Source organism: Hippichthys cyanospilos, chromosome 9, assembly GCF_059441005.1.
Source record: "Hippichthys cyanospilos isolate Australia breed blue-spotted pipefish chromosome 9, RoL_Hcya_1.0, whole genome shotgun sequence".
Classification (NCBI taxonomy): Eukaryota; Metazoa; Chordata; class Actinopteri; order Syngnathiformes; family Syngnathidae; genus Hippichthys; species Hippichthys cyanospilos.
Genome location: NC_142377.1, coordinates 20,213,079 through 20,237,115, shown reverse-complemented (window position 1 = coordinate 20,237,115; position 24,037 = coordinate 20,213,079). Strand labels below are relative to the sequence as shown.

Here is a 24,037-nt window from a genome sequence, read left to right as displayed (position 1 = left end):
ACACTGTAGTTAGCACATCGACCACCCAGTGATGGAAAGCTCTAATCGGGTTGTGCAAGTGTTCCTAATTTAAGTGCCCTGTGAGTTGTATTCCGCATCTTTATGATGTGGCGCCACCCAGAGACGTCATAGAGGTACTGCGCTGTCGGTGTGCACCGACGCTGTCATGACGACCAGCAAACCACACATGAACGACCGACCGACAACAATTAAGTTCGTAACCTCGGCTCAACGTAATTAATCACTTTTCCATTCGACAAGTTTTTTTTACAACGACAAATGGAGGGCTCGGTGCTGTTACCAGTGGAGGCGGAGGCGTTCATTGAAAGTTTGGAGATATTTTCCCTCAAAGACGTGGGCTCGACGAGGTAAATTTGACGAGCTTCGTTTTTCATACGATGGATGACCTTGTAATACTTACGCCAGTGAAACATAACTACCTTTTTTTATGCCCACAGGAGTATAGTAAAATCCAAGAGGATCCCTGAACGTATCGCTTAGATTTTTTTCCTCTTTTCAAAGCTAAACTCAAATTCTTAAAGGGACAGTGTGTAAAGTTGTGACCGTTTTTCATTAAAAAGGAGTACATCAAATTATTGTAAATTTGGAAAACTTGCAAATTAATGTGTTCTTAATGATCAACAGTAGGTTTTAAATATAATCATAGGTCTAGTTATTAAATTATGTTACATGGGGGGTGATGTCTTCTCCAAAGACGGCCATGTTTGTTATAGCCACGGACAATGGTAAATGCAGCGTCTCCAGCTGTCCCTAATGAAAAACTGTCCAAATCTTACACACTAAGGGATTTTGGTCTAAAAAGGAGAATTTCCACAATGACTTTACTGCAATCGACTTGAACTTTATTCCACATTTAAAGCAAAAGTCGAGTCAAAAAAAAAATCTTCACAATAGTATGTTGTGGTCATACGGTGAGAAATGAATGTGAATTGAGCAGCCAAATTCACAATTTTTTAACCATCTCAGGGGGCGGCCATTTTGCCATTTCTTGTTGGATAAAAGATGACATTTAAAGTATTTTTTCTCTTTCTAGGTGGTTCAGACAACATGAGCACATTGAGAAACTCAACATGCAGGCAATATTGAGTGCTTCTGCCACACTGGATGAATACATCAAGGAGATGCTGGTGTCTCACGGAAAGGTCACACAACATAAATTATTATTCGCGTAATAATTCTTTGTTAATGGTAAGAATGGGCATGGGCATGTTTGTAAGCATCACGACAATACATGAAGGTTGGCGGTGAAGCAACCACATTGCCTCGGCTACCTTTAATGAGAAACTCCTGAGGCACACGGAACAATAATTACCACCTTTGTGGAAGTGTTTGTCTGGACACAAATGGTGCAACAGTCCATGGAGACAGACAATATAAGTTATAAGTCAGAGGTGTAATGTTTGTATGTTTTAACTGCCCTGGATATATGGTGACACACCAATTTATTTTGCGACCCAGAAATGTCTTTCCTCCCTCCATTGCAGATCTCAGTTCTGGTACATGAGATGATCCTGACTGAAGTGTGGAAACAAAAAATATTCCCCATCTTATGCCAACTGCAGGACTTCACTCCGAAGAACACGTTTCCTCTTTACATGGTGGTAAGTGGATAGTTATGCAGTTCCAACATAAATCCATCCATCCATTTTCTAGAGTCGCTTATCCTCACAAGGGTGGCAGGCTTGCTGGTGCCTATCCCAGCTGACTTCGGGCAGCAGGCGGGGGACACCCTGAGCTGGTTGCCAGCCAATTGCAGCGCACGGAGAGACAAACGACCATCCACGCACCCAACCACACCTAAGCGCAATTTAGTATGTCCAATACACCTGCCGTGCAGGCGGGCTCGGGGAGAACATGCAAACTCCACACAGGAAGCCAGGTGGATTTGAACTCGGGTCCCTGAACTGTGAGGTGGACGTGCTAAGCACTTCTCTAGTGAGCCGCCTTCCAACATAAATGTGAATTTATAATCAGTCAAACAAAGTGTTGATTTTAATGTTACGAGAAAAACTTAGGATCAATTCTGTCTTTTTTGTCCACAGCAAAATATTTGAGAAGTTCCCCTTCGTTTTGCCTCAATCGCTTTCAAACCATGACAGAATGTGTAACAGTTTTTTTTTGCCATTTCAGTTTGTGAATTAGTGATTAATCTAAAATTGACTGCATATTTTGTTCTTCGAGTAGACTCTTAAAAAAAAAAACTAATAAATGGTGACACCATTAGTGGCAGAAGAAAACAATTATATGAAATGTCTTCTTCCATCTTTCTCCTAGATTCACCATGAAGCCACCATCATCAACTTGCTGGAGACCATCATGTTTCACAAGGTCAGTGATCATGCAGCTTACGATGGATACAAAAAGTCTACACATCCGTTTTCGAATGTCAGGCCTTTTTGTGACTTCCATTTGAAAGAAGAAAAATTGTCAGAATGCAGAAAATCATCTGAAGCATTCAGGAGAACTCTGACGTTTGAACAGGAACGTGCAGACTTTTAAAATCCAGTTCATTTACAATCTGCTTCATGAAAATTCATTTCGTGTAGGACTCGTGCGAGGCTAGCGATGACTCCATTCTCGACTTGGTGGACTACTGCCACCGGAAACTCACCCTGCTGGCAGCCAACACCGGCAAGGATGGCGATATGACTCACAAGATGTCCGGCGAGGCAGTTCTGTCTTCTAAAGAGGTAAATGAGCACCTGTTGGGTCGACAGCGAGTCACGGGTTCTGATGAGTCTTGTCTTGTTGCTTTAAGGAGTTACAAATTCAAGCCGCTGAACTGGAATTTGACATTTCCTTGAAGGCTCTGTCCGTGCTCCGCTATATCACCGACCACACTGACAGGTGATCTACAATCGCGTTGCTGTTCGTTTTAATTGCTGTGTGATTCACGTTCCACAAATGCAGTGTTTAGATTAGTAATGGCGCACAGAACACAATTTAAAAAACGTTTTTGACTTGACTTCCCTTTTAAAAGAACACATCCTTTGTTATGTTCTATTCACAGTATCAGTGCCATCAACCGAATGCTCTGCACGCATAACGTGCCTTGTTTATTAGTGCGCCTGATGGAGTGCTGCCCGTGGAGTCGCTGCAAAGCAGGTAACCTCCAACTTAGTCTTCAACTCGCAGGCTACCCATTCATACGCTCAACCTCCGTGCAGGTGACATAGAGAAGTACATCAATGGCAAATGGCAGAAGATAGCGGAGGAAGATCGCCTGAAGATGACAAAACTAGACGGGCAGGTCTGGCTTGCGCTGTACAATCTGCTCCTTAAGGAAGACTGCCAACGAAAATATGACTTCAACAGTTTTAATAAGAGTCAGCTCCTAAAGGTGAAGTTGTATACGTGAATTATGCCTCGTTAAGATGGCCACCCATGCATGTATCGCTCCAGTCTTGAATTTAGAGTCGAAAAATATACAGCGGAAGCTCCGCTTAGGTGTGACCTGACATACAGGTTTATCCTAATGTGAATCATTGAGCAACTTACTTTCTTGATTTGCGAGAAATGAAAAAAAACCATTTACAAGCACCAGATGGCGGCAACTTTAACAAGCAGCTATTTGGAAAACGGTGATTAATTCTTCAAAAATGAGTCCATTGCATTCCTCCAAGCTGTTTATTGTACTCTTATTGCGTTTACTGTAAAGCTAAATATAAAACAAGAAACTCGCACATTGCATATTTAACAAAAATACAATAGTCCAACAAAATGCACGATGACATAGCCGCATTGGCGCTGTGTTATAACTGTGAAAGCAGCAGATTTTAAATGGGGGAGCGTACTTGTCGACCGACATGATAGTAATCTTGTAGGCAAATATTCTTATCCTAATCCTCTATGACAAAAATAGCTTATTCAGCACTTGTCACTGTCTTCATTGTGTATTTACATAAGTACACTGCAGGCTCACCCTAAACCAGCAGAGCTGCGCAATACCGAAATGCTCGAGATGATTCTGAAGCAGTTTAATTCTATACATTCTATTTAATTGTGTTACCGTATGTTTTCATAACGCACAATACTGTTGGTGCCATTTTTTTCCTATTAAAACACCTTACAAAAATTCTTATGGACTTAAGGCATGATGATTTACAATTTCTATTTGGAAAAAAAACTTCTCATTTACAATGCTATATTAGTATCCGAGGTGAATTTGCGTGTTTCGTTAGATGTACGATATCATTCCATCCAGCCATCCGAGAGGGGGCAGGAGCCTATTCCAGCTGTTTTCGGCAGCAGGTGAGGTTCACCCTTGAAAAGGTTACCAGCAGGGCACACAAAGACGAAAAACCGGTTACACTCACACTAACACCTAAATGAAATTGTTTTAAAGAAAAAAAAAATCCGTCTCGTTATTCGGGATCTATGTTAAGAACTACAATGCGTTTTCACATTAATTGGGTTGCACACGTCTGCATGGTGAGCTCGGCATCATTTTCCTTTGCTTGTTTACTTTATCTGTATTGTTTTGACCAAGAAGCTTCCTCCTATTATGCTTCATCCACTTCCTCTTCGAAATAAGCAGATGAGCGTTGTTAGCACCTCCATCAACTTCCTAATTCTGTGCCGGTTAGTGTGATAGTGAATTTACATTTTTCTTTTATAGCTGCGCAGTTTCCTTACTGAGGTAGTGATCGACCAGCTGCCCAACTTGGCCGAGCTCCAGCGTGCCCTGGCTCATCTGGCAGTTACGGAACCTGAACCACCAAAGAAAGAACTCGTTTTAGAGCAGGTACATTTAGTTGGGAGTTCAACCAAAATTCGATGCACTTTGCTGCCATCTAGAGGCATCTTGGTGCAAAGGATTTGATGTTTGTGAAGGACATCAAAATAACAGTCCTGTAGTCCTTTTAGCACAAACTGGTGGCAATTATGGATTTTCACAATCATGGTCAAAATCAGCAGAGGCAGCTATTTCAGGGTGTTCCCCGCAACATTCATCCCTAAAGGAAGCTTCTGTTTGTCATGTGTAGATCCCTGAAATGTGGAACTACATCATGAGGGAGAATTCCGATAAGTGGAAAGCCATCGCCAAGTATCAAGTTAAACAAACATTCAACGCTTCTGAAAAAGACCTAAGGCTGCAGGCACAGAGGTATGAAAAAAAAAACACTAACCCGCATTGTGTAGAGTAAAGAATTGCCATTTACTGGTGTTACTTGAATGTAGCATGCACACTATAGTGTCGCAGAGAGACCATACTTTTGACGCATACGTCAAGCGTATGAGAGAGCGCGCAAATACAAATACAATTCGCCATTAGAATCTAAATGTTAAACATTGTCCCTTTAAAACAAAAGAAGTAGAGAATAGTGTTCCCTCTGCATGGGTATCAATGATGGTTGTCTCGGACCAGGTTGGCTCAGACATACAATTTGGACGTGATGGAGAGTTTGCTTCCCGAAAAGCCAAAATGTGGCTGCTGCGGGGGACATGCTGCAAAGAGATGCTCTCGATGCCAAGGGGAGTGGTACTGTCACAGGTGAAGACATTGACATCAGTTGTCCCTTGAGCTCACCTACTTGTAAAATAATTGCTGACTTTTATTTTTGTAGAGGGTGTCAGGTGAAACACTGGCCAAAGCACAAGAAAGCATGCCAGCTCATGATGGAGGCCAACAAGAGGACCCAGGCTGACCTGAGCTGTAAAAACAAAGATAGATGAACATCATGGACTTTAGAAATGGAGCAGCTAGAGCCCAGACTTAAATGCTATTGAAAATCTGGGAGGTGACTTTAAAAATAGTTCTGATTAGGACTTTTACATTTTCATGGTATTTGAGCAATTCCCAGCTTGGTTGAATAAACCGCTTCCTCTGTCTTGGAAAAGTGATTGTTCGTTAATGTGTATTTATTTTTGAATATGCACATTTATTGCCTAGTCACAGCATTAAGTACACCTGCATAAGGTAATCAGATGGAAAGCCTGAATTACAAATACTGCCTTTCCAGGTGGTACGTGTGTGTGTATGTGTAGGTGACTTTCAAATTAGAAAGCAGTAACATTGAGTAAGTATTTGATGAAATGTGCTTTTTAGTAAAAATTATTGTGAGTTTGATTTCAGCACCGACCTTCCTGTGTGGAGTTTGCATGTTCCCCCGTGCCCGTTTTGTTTTCTCCCACATTTGCAAAACATGTATGATAAGTATGGTGTGTGTGCAATGCAATTAGCTGGCAACCCGTTCAGGGTGTACTCGCTTTCTGCCCAAAGACGTCGATTAGTCGATTACTGTGTAAATGCTGTGAACTGTGTGTTAGATTTTGTGCATTCAACAAGTTGTAAGCGGGTGGACTTTCTCACTGGCCCCTTCACAACGGCCTTCTTGAAAACATCCCGGATGTTGCTTCAGCTCATCATCTGATGCTTCCCCCTCCTCTTCCTCCTCCTCCTCCTCCTCCTCCTCCTCCTCCTCCTTCCTCCTCAAGCTTCAACCCTGTGTAGTCCTACTAGTCATACTACTAACTCCAAAAGATGTTTATGACGGAGCGCCCTCCTCCGTGATGGCACTGGGCCGAGCCGGGAGAAACTACCGATGGTGACGGCGTGCTCCCTCCAGACGGGACGCCGAGAAAAGAGGTTCCTATCCGGCCGAGATGTCTGCCGCGGAAAGTTTTCTTCTCCTACGGGTGGAAGATGTTTTTCAAACAAAGCGCTTATCTTTCGCATCTTGTTGGGTGAGTCGAACTCTTAACAACTGTATTAACACACCGAACAATACTTTTTTTTGAAGAGCGTTTATAGCGTGTCAGTAAATTGGGTCAAGCACGTGGATAATAGTTTTGTTAAATGTTGTTTATTCATGCGCTAAGTTGCGGTGAGGTACTTTCTGCAGTCTGCTGACATCACGACTTAACCAAGTTAGTATTTACGTGCCCTGTATGAAACATTGTTTTCAAAGGTTAAAAAACAATTTGAGCTCATATTTGCACGCATATTCTTTTTTTCTGCGTTCTGTTTTGTTACATTGACATAAAGAGCTAATCAGCGCAATGGTTGGATTTTATTAGCTAACCCTAAAAAAATCTACAAACGCATGAACGCATTGGTCGTGTTTCCCAAACTTTTTCAAACCAAGGCACGTTTTACGTGCGGTGCAAAGGTTTTACACAAGTTCCATCCCAAAAATACTAAGCTCTTCAAGTAAGAAAGTGTAAATGAAAAAAGTTCTTTGTAAATCATTTCAATTCTAGTTGCATATAAAAGGTTAAATAAATATCGTGTCTGACATTTAAAAACAAACAGGTTTTAAAGATGAAATGCAAACATATTGTACGAAAAAAAATCAAATGAATAGGCTTTAATCGAACAAAGAGAATTAAGGTTGTAAATGTATGCCAGTGATTCTGCTAGTATTTGTGCCAGTTGCCAAGAATTAACTGAGCATAATACTGTGTTATCAAAGCTGCTCAGGTTGGAGTAATGGTTCCCTTTTCAGCTGCACAGAAGGGGGCGTACTGTATTCCTATTGGTAAACGAGAGCAACTTTATGAAGGCATTTTACACGGTAACTTGATCTTTCACAGTTTTTAAGTCTTTTTCTATCTTTTACAGCGACCATGAATGTGTAGAGGTCAGGAGTGACACAATGTCCATAGGTGAGTTCATCGAGCTTCGAGACCTGAGGACCGGCGGGGAGCAGATCCAGTTAACTGAAGCATCCTTGCCCCGCTCTCCTCCGCGTTTGGAGAGAGCCAACGCTCTGAGGATCAGCCCAGGAAAGGTGCCGGATCTACTGAGCCGAGTAGGCATCATCCGGGTCCTGAGCAGCTGCGATCTGGACCGGCACCAGACAGAGGAGACCGGGGAAGGACACGACTTCCAGCCCTGCAGCCACGCTCAGCCCACTTGGTGCGACCTGTGCGGGGACTTCATCTGGGGGCTCTACAAACAAAGCTTGCGCTGTAACAGTAAGTCCACCAATATGCGCCCGTGTGAAGACAGTATGCAAATTGATGAAATCAAAAGGAAATTAGAAATGTACCTGCTTAATTCAGCCCTTCAACAGACATTTAGTACAGGTATGTAAATGTCAGTTGCTATTATTGTCTGTACGATTCTCTTGCTTGGGACGACCTGCAAGACGAAACAAAGTCTTGAACTTCCTGTTCTTCAGCAGAAACCCACACAATGATAAGTCAGTGGTTTGTAATGCAGAGAGCGTGATGATGTGCCTGCTTACTGTATGTAATAATTCTGAAATATGACATGCTTCATAACATGCCTGATGATGGTAATGCTAGCAAAATCATCTTACTTTTAGGATTTTAAGAACAACTAAGTTCTTTGCATTGACATTACTTATGTACTTGACAATACATTAAACAAAAATCTTTTTTTTTTTGTTAAAGACGACATTTTGTAACATGATTGTTATGACCAAGATTACCACAACTACCAGTATTATCATCGTATTACTTAAAAAAAAAAAAAAAAGTGGTTCCTTGCTCACCAATTTATTAAAAACAAATCTCATCAAATCTACTCCACTGCAGAATGGATCTGGTCATCAATGTATTTTTTTAAACATTAAAAGGCAATGCAATGAGCCGTGTGTATACGCTCCTGAGACCTAGCCTATTCATTTGTGTCTGCCCATTTTATCTTTGTAAAGTCATCCCACCCAAACACATCAAACATTATTAGAAAGGCCAGGATGTCCTCCGCTGAGCACACTAGGACTTAAAAGGGTAACTCAAATGAATCAAAAGATATAGGCCAAGGGTAGCCAACCCAAAATGTTGAAAGAGCCTTATTGAACCACAAAACAATGTGACTACTATGCTGTACAATGGTCCTTTAGGTTTAATTTTCATAACAATATTAATGTAAAAAAGAAATCCAATTTTTGTTGTCATTTTTATTTTGAGGATTCGAAAAAAAAAACACCAAACTGAGAACGCAGAAGGATACAGGTATGGAATTCTGCCTTTGTGTCTGAAACATTCCCTTCTTCCAGATTGCAAGTTCACATGCCACTACCGCTGTCGTCCTCTGATCCGCCTAGACTGCGACTGGGATGGATGTTCTTCCGCTGACCCCACATTGGTTGTGGAGCACACCATCGAAACAGACACCAATGTGGTAAGGAACCTTGTATCTCAAAGCATGGGGTTTGCATTTCATGAATAGTAGTAGATGTTACATTCATTCACTCTATCAATGGAGTTATTTACAATTGCTCTTGAATTGTGGTTCAACAGGATTGTTTTCAAACGCAAACTTGTGAAAGAGGCCAAAAATTATGGTAGCCTTAGAAAAAAAAATAAAAATTGGACCATAGGGACATGCTCATCCAAGGGTTGTCTTCTAATTAGCATCGCGGGCGTCTTCAAACTTGTAATCAGTCAGTCGGCCTATTCAAGGGGTTACAAAATAGTCGCTGTGTTGTTTGGTGACATTGTACAGTATGTACCTCACTAAACATGGACCAGAGGAGGTGAACGAGAAAGTGGTCTCAGGAGATTAGAAAGAAAATTACTGACAAGCGCAATAAAGGTAAGGGCTATAACTAGTTCAAGCAGTTTATGTTTCTCTGACCATAGTTGCACATACTTAGATATCCCAACCCACTGGACTTTATAGCTATCATCTCTGGACATTGATGAGACAAATGAAATGAGTTGCAACAAATTATTAGCATTTATCATTACCGTACTTTATCAGATTCAACTTATTTATGTGACCATTTTAGGGTTTTCTTTCAAGAGGATATCCATGATTGTATCCGTGCATTCCAACTCATAACAAGTGTGCTGTGGACTGGTTGCTTTTACAGGATTTAACTTGATTTGCATCATCCATTGTCTATGAATCTGCATGGTCTATTAAGTCATATGTGAGGAGTTGTGGGTATAAAGGATCTGAATGGTCAAATATGTAAATACAAAGTAAAAAAAACAATACAAAACTGGCTGGTGTATTTTCAAAAGGAAGTACAATACGTACAGGCAGTAGAGGAACTGTGTTAATGTTGAGAAACATTTACAATAAGAGTAACACCTTATGTAAGATTTTCACAATGGCTATATCCACATTGACATGCAATCAGCTTCACTTATTCAAGAAAAACATCAACAATGTTATTATCAATTTCCTTATCGCAAATTTACAGACAGAACCACAAATGAATGAAAGTCATTGTCATTAATTCAAATTTCTGTCGTTACTTGAAAAGTGGAAACACCAGTTCAAGTGTCACATCTGTTGCAAGTACAGTACATGCACATGTACAGAAGTGTTTTTATCACATTGTTTTAGCACCAGCTGACACACCCAAACCCTCATTGTATACTTTGAAGACAGGTTCACTTTTTTTTGAGTAGGAGCCAAACGTGTGTTTTGGGTTTGTGTTTAGATGTCAAAAAAAGCTTTCGAACATGGTTGGTCCCGATTACATTACATGGTTGGAAATGTATGCTCTATTATGGCCCACTATCTTAACAATAGTTGTACAAATAAAATATGAAATATTACTGAATATGGAACTAGGGTGATGCAGAAATTTAAAAAGAAAATTGTGATATTTGAATTGTATATTTTTTGTATTTAAGGTGTAATGCAATGGGAAGTAAGCTATATATTTTGGAGATAAAAAAAAATCTATGAAAGAAAAAGCCTACAGGAACGTCTTAACTTTGAGGTTTATCATTTACACTTTACATTTACATTTTAACAGAGACGGGCAGATATTGTCCACCAAAAATGAAAATTTACCTCCTTGAAACAATATTAATATCCTACATGAAACAGAAAATACAACATGATTTGAAAGCTTTCACAGAGTCCTTTGTAAATAATCAAGATTCCCGCAAAAACAAGTTAAAACTAAAAACACAATAATAGTTGCATTGCATTGTTTTTTAACAGTAAAACAATAAAAGGTTAAAGTACAACCAGCTCTGGGTTGACTTCCCCTCCAAAACATACAAAGATGTGAAGCATAGGCTCATGCTGAAATCAAAATCACCATTAATACATGGAAAAAAAAATCCCTAAGGGATGAATTAAAGCCAGATCGTTAATAGCCGGCAAGAAATGCCGCTTGCCGCCATGTCGTTCGATGGCAATGTCATGTGACCGTTTAGCGCCACGCCCTGCCACTCTGCTGTTACTTCCGATGTTACTCGTCCAATCAACGAAGCGTATCGCAAGTTGGACCCCCCCCCCCCTACCCCCCCCCCTACCCCCCCCCCCCCTACCCCCCCCCCCCCTACCCCCACCCAACATCATAAAGTTGAAGTGTACAAGATCATGGGATTAAATGGTCTAAATGACGGCGGATTTGACGCCATCGTCTTTGATGGTTCCGCAATTGACCACTTTATCAACTCGTGTGGTCTGCGTCGACGGCTGGGCGCAGATTAGTCTATACGGCTGCGCGGCATAGCCCTCTGTCACTTCCGGACACCGCTCGTCCAATCAGAAAGCGCTGCGCTGGATTTGTGTATTTTCCAAAGCCAACTGTCAAATGGGCGTGTCCATGAGCCGGGAGGGTCTCCACCCAAGTGCATCCTGTTTCACACAGTAACACTTCTGTCGAACAGAAACGTGGACGGACGTAGTCGAGATTAACTAACGACTAATTCTAATTTGTTTATCAATCTTTTTGAGGTAGTTCGTCGCCTGTATATTTCATTGGATAGCCGTTGGCGTTAATAGAGTCTTTGACTTATTTCTCAGTTGGAATTTATCATAAGTAGCTTAGAATTGTCAGCCATCATCATGTCAAGCACGACCAATGGCGCGGATAAGTCGCCCTCCTTCGAAAAGACATGGGGCAGCTCCACCAGCAGCGGGTACTGCAGCGACGAAGCGGCCGACTCCGACAACGAGTTCGAGCAGTATTTCACGGCCCGCACGTCCTTCTTCCCCAAGAGCCGGAAAGCGAACCCGCAAGTTAAAAAGGTAGAATAAACATTCTGGCAGCTAAACGTGGAAGTTGCGCTTCGCTTCCGCTTTCTTGACTGCAGTACTCCAAATTCACAGTTGTCCCTGAATGCGTTTTCTGTCGTAAAGCTTCGAGGCTTTTACCTTTTTTGGTGATGGGTCAAAGCAGACTTTATTGGACTCTAAATGCTCTTATTTTATAAATATTCTTTATTGTAATTTTGTAATCGCGGTTCGTAGTGCGCTTTGACTTCCTTAAATGTTGTAGAAGGTTTTATTGGTTTTGTTTTAATTTACACATTTACACAACATTTAGATACTTTTAGTTGGTTTCGTTTGTGAATGACTTGTGGTTGGGATTTGTCAAGTTAGGTGTGGTTATAGCAGGAAAAACGACACTTGATTGTTTTTTGCTCTTTGATGATTTGGTGATTTTATTCTACGTTTTGATGTAATATTTTATTTGAAAACAGACCTATAAAGTCGTTTGGAGACCTTAGTAACAATATAGAAAAAAAAAAAAAAAACAGAAAAACAACAGATGAATGTGGAAGTTAGAAGTTTCCTCTTTTTTTAGGTGCTAATTGTCTCTATTTTGACCATTTTGCTGCTTTTGGTATGACTGACTTAGATATTTGTGGTAGAACAAACTGGCGGTTGTAAACAGGTTTAGCTATGCTCTATTAAACCGTTATATGTAAAGATTTTTTTTATTTGGAAAAAACGTGAGCTTAAGCAGATAAGGTATTCAGCATTACGTTATCCTGCTTACTGTCGTGCCTAATACATTTGTTGCACAAAGTGTTTGCACAAAGTGTCAGTTGCAAAGGTAAAGTGCATGAGAATTAATTCAAAGAAAATCAAAGACTGTTTATGAAGTCTTAAAGGCATTTTGAGATCAAACTGACATGAATGGCCGTAAACAATGTCTGTAGTTAATTGGTGCACAACTATCTATGACCGCAGACAGATTTATAAAAACAGATTTTCTTTTCTAATGATTTTGAAGATGTGAAAATAAGAGATTTCAAATCTAGATTACCTTATTTTGCTCACTTGGAGGAGCACGAGATTATAAAACACACTATTGATGAAATGGCCGATTTCAGAAGTGTTATTACATATAAAGTTCGCCACATTATAAGGCGCATTGAATAGAAGCTACAGTAGTGGCTGGGGTTGCGTTATGCATCCACTAGATTGAGCTGCGATAAAGGGAACACCAGCAAAACCTTCAGATAAGTATATCACACTTTTCAGCCAGAAATTAATATAAATGATTTGTGGAAAGTACTGGGGAAAAATAACTCTTGATCACATTAAAAGGTTGTGTGCCAAGATCAATGCCAAGGCAAATCAAAAGTTTAAAAAAGCATAATTATGATTTATTCGATTATTATTTATTTATTTTAAATCCAATTGCAACCAAATATCATAAAACATTGTTTTGTTAATTTAAAAACAGTTTCTGGATTTATTTGATAAAATTGATAAATTGATAAATTGATAAATTTTTTGAACAAAAACTTAGTTTTTTGGCTCTTTTTGCCCCATATAAATTGTTTAAAAAAAATAAACGCAAATCAACTCTACAAACTGTTATCATCATGGTTGGTGACGCATGAGCCCCTCTCATATTTCCATCCAAGTCTACACCCATCATTGACTTTTGGGATTTTTTTCTAACACTCATTCTTGCATCATAGATGATTCATGGGATGTTGTGGAATTTTGTGTTGTAGTATTCCACACACACCCATTTTTTCTGCTACGCTTTTACTCCTGTCAGCATTATTGGAAAACTTCCCCTGGCCCCCTTATTGATTTATTGGTCATTTTACAGCATGACTTCAACAATTCCATCAACCGCACTCAAGGAGTGATATAATTGATCATGTTATACCTTTTGTCCAATAAATGACATTTTTCTTGCCGCAGTTCAAAACTTCATATCTAGGATACGTTTTCTAAACTTAGTGAAATAAAATGTGCTGCTTCGTTTTATTCCGATACAGGAAATGCCAGTTGGCTTGTGTAAACAGGAAAACGCCGATTTCATGCTCGCGATACTGCCGGTGCCGTAATGAGTGGAACGTGACTGGCTGTGGAGTCAGCTGACCTCACAGGATGTCTGCTATACAAGGGAGGGCATTGTATCTCCCACCGGTGGGGGCTATTTTTACATGAACACTAGCTAAAGGAATGCACTGTTGAGCTTCTGCTCACAGTCATAGCAAACAGCTGCAAGTTGTACAGGCTTCAGCCACAGCACACCGCCACCCTCCCCTCATTCTCCCATCAGCCCTCCCACAGCTCTAAGGCGCAGGCGCAGAACAAGATGGAGTGGCGTCACTTTTGCCTGCGTTGGCAGGCAGGATGTGGGTCTGATGCAACTGGTGCGGGCCAAATCTTAAACAAAAAAGCCCTTATATCCTTGATGTTACCTGATTTCAACGCCAAACAAAGCACTATGTTCTCTCTTGGCAAACACTGCCCACTTGCTTTGATAATACTTTTCAAGTTGTCTCATGCGATCTATAATCTAAAAAGGAACATTTTAGGAGTCCTGTGTTTATATTTAGAACATCGTGTATTCTTAAAAAACGCTGGAATATTTTGACCTCATTTCAATAAAAAAAGCCAAGAATAAAGAAATTAAAATCAAGGTATTGCAAGCAGTCTCTCAATGACATAAGTTGTAATATTACAATTAAATAGAAACTTAGAAGAAAGTGTTATTTTACAAGTTTAAATTAGCAAAATTGCAAGAAAATAATATGGATAATGGAGTGGATAATGTTCAGTATGCCTCATTAGTATGTACCCTGTTTTAGACCCTTTAAAACAGACAGCACATAACTACATCAACAGTGCTTGGTGAAATAAAAAGCTTTGATAACTTTTATTTTAAACATCTTTAGTTAATGGAGCACGAGAAATCCCCAAAATATCAATTCATAGATTTATTTGCTAATGCTGGTGCGTGTACTAAGGCAGACTTTTTGGCTTTTTGACTTCGATTTATACGAAAACAAAAGACATTATTTTTCTTTGCTAGCAGCGCATTGCCACAAAAAAAGTGTGTGATGAAATAAAAACCTCTGATTAACATTTCCAAAAAAGTCATTAATGAATACATAAATCTTGGTCTAACCTATCCCCCTCCTCTCCTTTCAGGATGAACCAGTTGAATGTGGCAAGCAGGTGTTGACCACTGCCGATACGCAGAAGAAGGTCAAGGACTTCAACACTCAGATCAATAGCAATTTGTTCATGAACATGGTGAGTGTTAAGTAAACAGTGGCTATAAGCGGTCTACACACTTCCGATGAAGTGCCAGATGTTTGTGATATTAAAAACTGGGACCAAGAAAAAGGATTTGAAAGGATTTGAAAGAATGTTTTGTAGTTTATTGTGTTTGCATAAGTATGCACAATCTGTTACAATTGGAGCTATTTTCTATTGACCAATCACATCCAAGTTCATTTTAAAGGCATTTGTAGACTTCTTCTACAGGTGTTAATGTTTTCTTGTTGCAATTGTAATGAGTTGCCCCTGTGCACAGAACAAGGATGGTTCCTACACTGGCTTCATCAAAGTGCAGTTCAAGCTGGCGCGGCCTGTGTCGGTCATGCAGCCGAAAAAAGGTGGCGGCAGCAACGGCTCTCGGAAAGGTGCCGCCGTGAAGCGCCGCACTTCCTTCTACCTGCCCAAAGACGCGTCCAAGCACCTGCACATCAGCTCCCGCACGTCTGCCCGTGAAGTTATCGAGGCGCTGTTGAAAAAGTTTACCGTGGTCGACAACCCCGGCAAATTTGCTCTGTTTGAGCGCAGCGAGCGCCATGACCAAGGTATCACGCAAATTCCCACAAGTCGTTCATTTTTGAATTTCACTTGCTCTTTAAATAGTTTCTAAGCTGAGGTCTTTCCTTCTGCAGTTTATATCCGTAAACTGTCTGACAATGAACGCCCCCTACCTTTGCGACTGTGCGCCGGACCCAACGAGAAAGCTCTCAGCTTTGTTCTGAAGGAGAACGAGACTGGAGAAGTGAATGTAAGTTGAGGACTTAATGCTGTGCCGGCCCTATTTGCGCGCCAGTTCTCAAATAATGGATTGACACAATTTTGATGAGATTCACGTGAGGAATGGTTTGGCATTTTAACTTCTGATGTTTACTTTTAACCACTTAATCCAAACTTTTCGCCAACAATTCACACCGTAGAACTGAGTCATAAAATAGACATTAGCTATGGCTAACATAGTACATATTCACATAAAAACACACATACCACTTTGGGCTGGTGTAGACAAACCGCTGAAGTCTTTTCTCTTAAATCGTTTTAAAAATATGTTGTTAGCATCGTTAGAACATTAGTGAGAAGGCTGAACAATTTAACACATTGCATGAACTTAAACTTAAGATGCTCAAAATTTTCCAAAATAATTCATTCTCCATATTATTGCTCCTGTGGATTTGTAAATAATGTCAAGATCACTGGAAGCATAAAGTAAAAACTTGAAAAAATAAAAAAACCTAAACAAAGTTGTTCGTGCCTCCAATACATCTCAAGGCTAACGAAGGAACAGGATTCATATTATCAGCTAGTACAATTGATTTTAAAAGTTCAGGAGATTTTTTTTTTTTAAAGTTTGGAACAGATTAGGGTATTTTACATGTAAAACACACCTCTACTCAAATTTGTGACAAAATAATGTAGGGAACAAATTGCTTGATTTGACAATTGCTTGATTTGACATGTAGAGTAGCAGGCTTTTTACATGACATCCCTGAGGATCAGCTTAATAAATCGTGGCAGCCAATATTGTGATTATGATTAAAATTCGATTAATTGTGCAGCCCTAGTTACCACTGCATATGCACTGTGATTGACTGGTGATGAGTCCAGTCTACTGTTGTTATCACCGCCGCCTCGGTTGCCAGTCCGCCAAAGGAGCTTTGTGTGTCTCAACCGGTCCGTGACGAAAAAGGTGAAAACATTTGAAAATTGTTTTGCTATTGCTAAATTCTTGTTCCTTCTTAATTGTTCGCAGTGGGATGCCTTCTCTACGCCAGAACTAAAGAACTTCCTGCTAATACTTCAGCGTGAGGAAGAGGAACATATCAAGCAGATTGTGGAGCGCTACAAAGTGGCTCGAGCCAAGATGCAGGAGGCCTTGCGCGGCTCCACCCCGGGCTGAACTGACTCCTTCGTTAACGGGAAGACCTGGAACGTAGCACCACTTTGGCTGGGCCGTGGCTTTTAAAACGACCAGCCGCCGATGCACGTGAAGCTCCCGTAAATGAATGAAAACTTAAAAACACCTCTTCGGTGAACGAGCGTGTGAAAGGGGCGCGAGACGATGAAAGCGTGCGAGAGAGAACGCTGACACGAATGTGCGTGTGAGATTGATGCAAGAAGACGTGCCTGACACCTGGAGAATCTGATGTGCCTGAGAGAATGAGTTGAGACCAATGAGGACTGATAGACAACATGGCTGAGTGTGGTTGTCCACCACCCAATGAGCCCTTTACAGTACATGATTTTTTTTTTTTTTTTTTGCACATCACCTGTGCAGCTGTCTTCATTCTGGTGTGTTGGCAAATGTTTGCCACCCAGAATCAGTGCACAAGTTTAGCACATAAACACACATTCCTATTTTAAAACATCATTAGGAACATCTGAACTATTGCCGAACTCTAGGGATGGGTACTGAAGACTACTTTTTATTTTTCATGGTCTATAAACCAGTTCTACCAAGCACTGATTTATTTGGTTTCATTCGCATAGAATCAGTCATGTTTTAGTTCCCAAGTGCGTTACTAAAAAACGACTGCACAAGCAATTAAGATAACACTAATACAATCCATCTACAGGCCTTACTGTTTTAACTTTCTTCCTTGTGTTCAGTGCGAAAAAAAAAGTCTCGAAACTTAGGGTAGTATTTTGTTATCTATATTTATAATTTGTTAAAAAAAACAATTATGTTCTCTTTGATGCATCTGTTCTAATACTTTTTTTATTTTTTTTTAATCGGAGTTCAGAATTTATTTTTAAGCCAATTTTTTTGACAAATGAAGTTACAGCACAAAAACCCTGAAAACTGGTGCGGTTCAGTACCCGTAAATGAACCGGTTTAAATGTGATCGGTACCCATCCCTACCGCACACAAAAGCAAAAATATTGTTACATTCTCAAGCTATCATTAGGTGTTCATTGAAAGTAGCCATCAGTCTTATGTCCTCTACACCCAGCGTAGTTGCAACTCAGGTCCCCCCTCAAATGTCAATTTGCGAGTGAGATGGTTGCATGGACATAGTGGTGCGATGCTGAATATCAGCTAGCACCACAAGTGTCAAAAGTCACTCTGATTGACTGATTGTGAATGAATTTTTACTGTACACGAGTTCACTTAGAGCTTGGTTTATGTTGGTGACCCCCCTCTTCCTGTAAGTTCATTTTATCTTATCTTATTGGTGACTTTTTCTTTCTCCCTGTCCTTGCAATCTGTTCACCTTGTATATGTTAATGCACGCAAGCACTTGTTGGCCAGTACTGTTAGGTTCACACAGAATAATGCAACCGTCCTGCCGGTGATTACTTGATTACTTTGGGTGATTACTTGATCACTTATTTATAAAATAGTGCTTATCTAAACTAGTCGTTGGTGATCTGGTGCCTTATCACAGCAGACATTTATCAAAAGAAGTCAATCTAAGGAATATGCATACATGTAATTTCTATAGAGTTTGTACATGAACTGGATCCTATGCCGACTGATTGTTGGCTAGAGAAGTGCCACTCCCCTGTCCTCCATGCAATTGCATGAAAACCAGTCCAGGTTGTACCAATTTCTCACAATGTCAGCTGGAGAAATAAGTAGAGCACCACCTGCTTCCATTGCCAAATTTCAGTGAGCATAGGCTCACATAGCGCATCTGAGGATTGGCACTACGGAACATAAATGGCTGAGTTTAGGCTGAGAGATGATCTCATTACATATATTTTATATAAAGTACAGTATATTTTAAGAACAATAGCAGGACTGTTGTCTATATCGGTGCCTAATTAAGTGGACTTTCAAGTGGCTCTATCACATCTTTAAAATGTGACAAATGTGCACTACTTTAAATAAAGCCTCATCAAAATGTGTGTGTAATTTCTTAGTTTTCTTCTGTTGCTAAACATGCTAAACGTAAATACAACAGTGAGCCAGTAGGGGTGTGTGTGTTGATCCCATCACCGCAACTGCCCTAGCAACGCACGCTTCGTCGCTTTCCATCATGGAGATTAAAAGTTGTCAAAGAAGGTAGGTTATCAAACGGAAACCCTGATACCACGGCTTATTTTGTAACGTGCTTTAAATGTGCTAAAGATTCTCAATGACGTTAAGTGCTTCGTACTGTTTGGTTCCCGTTGCTAAGCTGCGTCAGAGGAGGCTAACTGGCTAGCAACTATCAATAGCTATCTTACGGTTAGCCACCTGGCTAACTAACTTTTCTGCAACTACCAGCATTGTAATCGATTCGTGAATACAAAGAACGTGGGATGATGGATAAAGCCACGAAATTGTGACCCAACAACAAATGTGACGTCAGAGTTGCGTTGTATGGCCCAGTTAGCATCACCTACCATAAAGCTAACCTATGGCTACATCAAACGACTTTTCTTGTGACTAATGGCTATTAATCTTCGCCTGTCCTTCATCCGCCCTGTGCTTGCATAGTGTACTGTTGCTGTTATTTAGATGGAACATATTTTGCAATACTCTACTTCAATATACTACAGCAATAACGAAGTAATTAAAGCATGTTTACATGTATATCACAATTTATACTAAACGCAGTGATGTCAGATAAGTTTAAACAATTAACGTGGATTCAAAATCATGAAGTAGATTGACAGTGATTATATTAAGTAAAATATGGTGTAAACATTATGGTTTTTACTTTTCAGACCTCATTTTAAAAGAGCTGTTGTAGGAAGTTTGTTTCACAGGCGAGGACAATAATAAATAAATGCGGCTGATTTACTATGTTTCGGATCTGAGTCTGGGTCAAAATAAACCTACACCGGATTGCTTGATGCCTCAGGATGCTTCATATGGAGCCATGATGATTGGGGCCAAAACAATTTCCTGTGGACTTTGTAAACCAAAAGTAAAATTTTCAACTCTACCTTTTTACTAATAGGAAGCCAATTAAGTCGTTTGAAGACCAGTGTAGTATGGTCCAGTTTCCTAGTATTTATTAGGACTGGCTATCAGAGGAATAATTTTTGAAACTCTGGCATTTATATTAAATGCAGGGTACCCACATATCACTTTCTACCTGCTTGAATGTGAAAGAACACACTATGGTGTTGATTTATTGTTGCCACAAGAACAAAGTGTGATTCATATCATTTCACTACTTAGATACCATCTTTAGTGAGGAATTGCCACGCTGGCCGAGAACCAGATTAGAGCTTCACCTGAAGACCTAACGATGCCTTATGTGTGAGGAGAATGGGAGGAAGCGGTTCAAAAGCCAAAGGCGCCTGGCCGTTCTCGGGCAGTGGGGCTGGAAGCGACTCTGCCGGTTGTGGCAACGAGCAGTCGGTTGCCCGCCTCAAATGTCCCAGAAATGCGACACCTTTTGTTTTTACAAGGAGGAGGTAAACACAACACTGTTAATTGCGTGTTTCAGGTTTCGTTTTAATACGACAGTTATTTTTGGTAGCTCACTGTACTATGACGAAGACGGCGACCTCGCCCACGAATTCTACGAGGAGACTGTGGTGACCAAAAATGGTCGGAAAAAGTCAAAGTTGAAGAGGATTCAAAAGAATCTGATTCCACAGGTGAGCTCAAAGTGGTGATATTGAAAACGAACTTTGATGAAAGCATGTTAATGGCGTAGGATTTGCACACGAATGCAGAAGCTCAATTGAAATGCTCTATAATTAGTTGAAATGTAGTTTATGGATTTAACATGTTGACCTGGATTCATTTATCTCTAATTTCTAATCAAATTGTTGAAATGCTATATGGTAGCATTTGTTATTAATTACAACCGATATGATTTGGCACAATAACGATCCGATAGCCATGTACTTAGCCATTTGATTAAAAAATAAACAAATGCAATAATAATAATAATAGAATGTCTTCAATGCTTACAACAATAATTACAACAATTGCAAGCATTCTTATTGTTTTTTAATTTTTGGTTGGTTGAATTTAATTACCTTTGCGTTATGTTGTGTGTGACTGTTGTCATTTGTTTATGCGTAAAACAAACAAACAAAAATGCGCATTTTAACCTACCGGTTGACTTAAATCGACTGGTTGATTAAACAGTCTAGCCCAAAGTATTCATCTTTTTAATGATGTCATATCTTTTTTTCAGGGGATTGTGAAGCTGCAGCATCCTTGTATTCATGTAGACTTCCCCATCGTCCTCTGTGAGGTGTGAAGGGTTATTTTCCCATATGAAGAACCAGCTTCTCTTGAGCTAAAAGAGGTCAGACCCAGCCGAGTCTTTCGGTCCAAACATGAACTGTGGTGCGGAGAAAGAAAACGTTCATTGCAAATTGTCATATCCGTGTTTTGTCATTCACACAAAGGTAGTACAGATGTCTGTCACGTGTTCACTGCCCAGTTGATACAGTATTGTAAGCAGACTTTAAAGGGGACATATTATGGAAAATTGACTTATTGTTGTGGCTTGTGTATACAAAAAAATCAAAGCTCTGGATTGGCTAACAAACTCAAAAGCTAAGCAGAGTTACAGCCTTACCACCATGTAAGTTTCCTTGATGATGAACTTCTGCTTCCATAAACGAAATTAGTTACAATATACTTTTATATAATTCACTTTTATATTAGTTGCACTTACCTCATCACAACCCGCAAGCTTTGTCTCAGTCTTAATTGTGACAAACTCTGGGATCGGTCCCACAGCTTGCATGGGACTGGGCCACCTTATCAAAACAGGCTAATTTCAGAGGTTTGAAAAAGTAGCTGAAACGTGTACTACGATTTTTGAGACATGTTTGTGATACAAACAAAAAGCATATTATGTCTCCTTTAAAAACACCACCACAATATGCTGTATTTCATCCCTAAGGTGTTGTTTGTGCAGAAAAAAATACCAAGGAGTGTTCGGTCACATTGAAAAGAGGGGAAGAAAAAAAATCAAATTTCAAATTTTTGTTAATATCCATCCATTATCTTGATCGTTTATCCTCATGTGATGTCATGGGCATGCCGGAGCTTATCTGTCTTTGGACAGTCGGCAAAAATAACATGCCAACATGTTTTAATGATTTATAAAACATTTGAATGTAAGTGATGCTTTTTGAACACAATCGATGAAAAAACACATGTCGACAGTATCACTACACATACATACATATCTTCATCCGCTATAAAAATATTTCAGTTTGAGTCACTGAATTTTTTTTTCAATTTTTGCATGAATAAATTACAAGGGCCAAGCTGCATGAACCAGAATAAGCTGCAATTAATTCATCATGATGCACTGTAGTCCTCTATTCATTTACGGTATTTGGTACAGTATTAGAGGGCTATTTTCTTCAATAATTTTTAGGCGGAGTCTGGAATTGATTAGTACCCTTTTCATTCTTGTCAATGCACCACTGTAGTTTAGGATTTCATGTTCATAAAATGACACATTTTTAACTTACTGATCCTACTTCAACCGTATTATGTGATATTCACTATTTATTTTTTTCTAAAATTACAAATCTTGTCTCGTAATGGATCACTTGATATCAATACATTAGGACATTAGGATTTTTTTCTCGTTATGTAAGGGATAATAGTGCTTTCAAACTCAGCAGACTGCCTGAAGACAGCTGGGATAGGCTCCAGCACCCCCGTGACTGGTCAGGATGATGGATGGATAAAGTTACAGGAAGTGAAATGTTCTATATGAAATTTAGATTTTTAAGGGACCAAGTTATCATGGTCATTTTATATATTTCTTAATTATTCGACCGAGCATTTGGATTTTACCACGCCAAAAATCGGGCTTGGAATTTACCAAAAAGAAACAAAAATTGTCGAGCACTAATTAAGACTTGTTATATTCCATCTTTGTCCTTGTAATATTGAAACGTTCCCCCCCTTCCTTTCATTGTGGCTACATAGTCGCTTATACAAAGTGGCAGAGTCAAAGTTAGTGTCTGCCTTTAGTGAGCCTTACAGAGGTAGCGACTGTGTCTTAGTCTGTATGTGTGTGTCCGTTATTTTTGAATGAACGAATGAATGTTTACTATAAGTATGCACCGTTAGCGTGTGGTGGCAAGTCATGTTTTCTTGTAAATAAACGTATGTGAGTCTTTTTCAGTTAGGTGAGCTCAGACCTGCACTAGTGAAAACGATGCACTGTAAATAATTCTGATGCATTAGTTGGAAATACTTGAATAAATAGTTTACTGAGCTGAATTTCTTGAGTCGGGTCAGACTTTTTGGCTATAATTATGCTCGGCATGCGGTCAATGGGAGCGAATTGATTTTTTTTTCTCTTGCAAACAGGTTTATGAAAGTATAATTTGCTCGCCCACTTTCAAATTGTGCCTTCATCTCATAATACACTGGAATTATACACCTTCAAATTCAGCGTGAGCGTTCCCCTGTAACTTAGTCACACTCTCTTCAGTTAACTCATTCACTGCCATCCCAATTGGATGTTTGACAACTATACAGGTAGCTGTCAATGGCAATTAATGAGTTTTAATTGTTGAAAAAGACCACTGAAAGTCATAAATATGCTATTATATCAATGCCCATTGAATTTGGAAGGTTGAGGTTTATGTTCCACCTCCAGATGGCAGTAGCAGCAATCCCATTTCCACCAACCTTTCCCTCTTAATAACAATCCTGCGCTATTGTGCCTCTCATGTAATGATAGGGCCCAACTCACGCACTGACTACAATCATGACAATTTGTGGCCTCGCCGTCACCGCTTTGGCAGTGCACCAATGCTTAATAGCAATGTAAACATATTCAGAGGCCTATTTCACTGACAATAAATGGCCTGCTGTTCTTTTCCAGGCCTGGCGTGCTGTCTGTAATTGTGTGGAATGCGGTTGGGTGTGTTCCGGTGCCA

The 24,037-nt window shown here is 39.9% G+C and overlaps 3 protein-coding genes across 3 annotated transcripts; all 3 read left to right on the top strand.

Annotated features, from left to right (window-relative positions):
• Positions 1-124: 124 nt before the first annotated feature.
• On the top strand, positions 125-5,865 carry zmynd10 (zinc finger, MYND-type containing 10). Its single transcript, XM_088424230.1, has 12 exons — positions 125-368; positions 1,055-1,163; positions 1,506-1,622; positions 2,296-2,349; positions 2,568-2,711; positions 2,780-2,868; positions 3,032-3,126; positions 3,189-3,361; positions 4,640-4,765; positions 5,007-5,128; positions 5,390-5,515; positions 5,589-5,865. Exons 1-12 carry the CDS (start codon positions 280-282, stop codon positions 5,695-5,697), a joined length of 1,353 nt encoding a protein of 450 aa, XP_088280356.1. The 5' UTR covers positions 125-279; the 3' UTR covers positions 5,698-5,865.
• A 637-nt stretch (positions 5,866-6,502) lies between these two features.
• LOC148419380 (ras association domain-containing protein 1-like) lies at positions 6,503-19,079 on the top strand. The gene is made up of 7 exons (XM_088422795.1): positions 6,503-6,708; positions 7,586-7,941; positions 8,991-9,115; positions 15,098-15,202; positions 15,486-15,771; positions 15,859-15,974; positions 16,974-19,079. The coding sequence occupies exons 1-7, from the start codon at positions 6,668-6,670 to the stop codon at positions 17,118-17,120; spliced, it is 1,176 nt and encodes a 391-aa protein (XP_088278921.1). The 5' UTR covers positions 6,503-6,667; the 3' UTR covers positions 17,121-19,079.
• Positions 19,080-19,109: 30 nt separating this feature from the next.
• On the top strand, positions 19,110-23,372 carry LOC148419379 (tumor suppressor candidate 2-like). Its single transcript, XM_088422796.1, has 4 exons — positions 19,110-19,229; positions 20,337-20,575; positions 20,641-20,761; positions 21,310-23,372. Exons 2-4 carry the CDS (start codon positions 20,427-20,429, stop codon positions 21,373-21,375), a joined length of 336 nt encoding a protein of 111 aa, XP_088278922.1. The 5' UTR covers positions 19,110-19,229; positions 20,337-20,426; the 3' UTR covers positions 21,376-23,372.
• The last annotated feature ends 665 nt before the right edge of the window (positions 23,373-24,037 follow it).

Bases quoted from the DNA above. Each gene is read 5' to 3' on its own strand.
- zmynd10 (XM_088424230.1), top strand. From the start codon at position 280: ATGGAGGGCTCGGTGCTGTTACCAGTGGAGGCGGAGGCGTTCATTGAA. The intron at 2,350-2,567 runs GTCAGTGATCAT...CATTTCGTGTAG, and splicing joins AGACCATCATGTTTCACAAG to GACTCGTGCGAGGCTAGCGA. The intron at 3,127-3,188 runs GTAACCTCCAAC...ACCTCCGTGCAG, and splicing joins GTGGAGTCGCTGCAAAGCAG to GTGACATAGAGAAGTACATC.
- LOC148419380 (XM_088422795.1), top strand. From the start codon at position 6,668: ATGTTTTTCAAACAAAGCGCTTATCTTTCGCATCTTGTTGG. The intron at 6,709-7,585 runs GTGAGTCGAACT...TATCTTTTACAG, and splicing joins TATCTTTCGCATCTTGTTGG to CGACCATGAATGTGTAGAGG. The intron at 7,942-8,990 runs GTAAGTCCACCA...CCCTTCTTCCAG, and splicing joins ACAAAGCTTGCGCTGTAACA to ATTGCAAGTTCACATGCCAC.
- LOC148419379 (XM_088422796.1), top strand. From the start codon at position 20,427: ATGGGAGGAAGCGGTTCAAAAGCCAAAGGCGCCTGGCCGTTCTCGGGC. The intron at 20,576-20,640 runs GTAAACACAACA...TATTTTTGGTAG, and splicing joins TTTGTTTTTACAAGGAGGAG to CTCACTGTACTATGACGAAG. The intron at 20,762-21,309 runs GTGAGCTCAAAG...TCTTTTTTTCAG, and splicing joins AAAAGAATCTGATTCCACAG to GGGATTGTGAAGCTGCAGCA.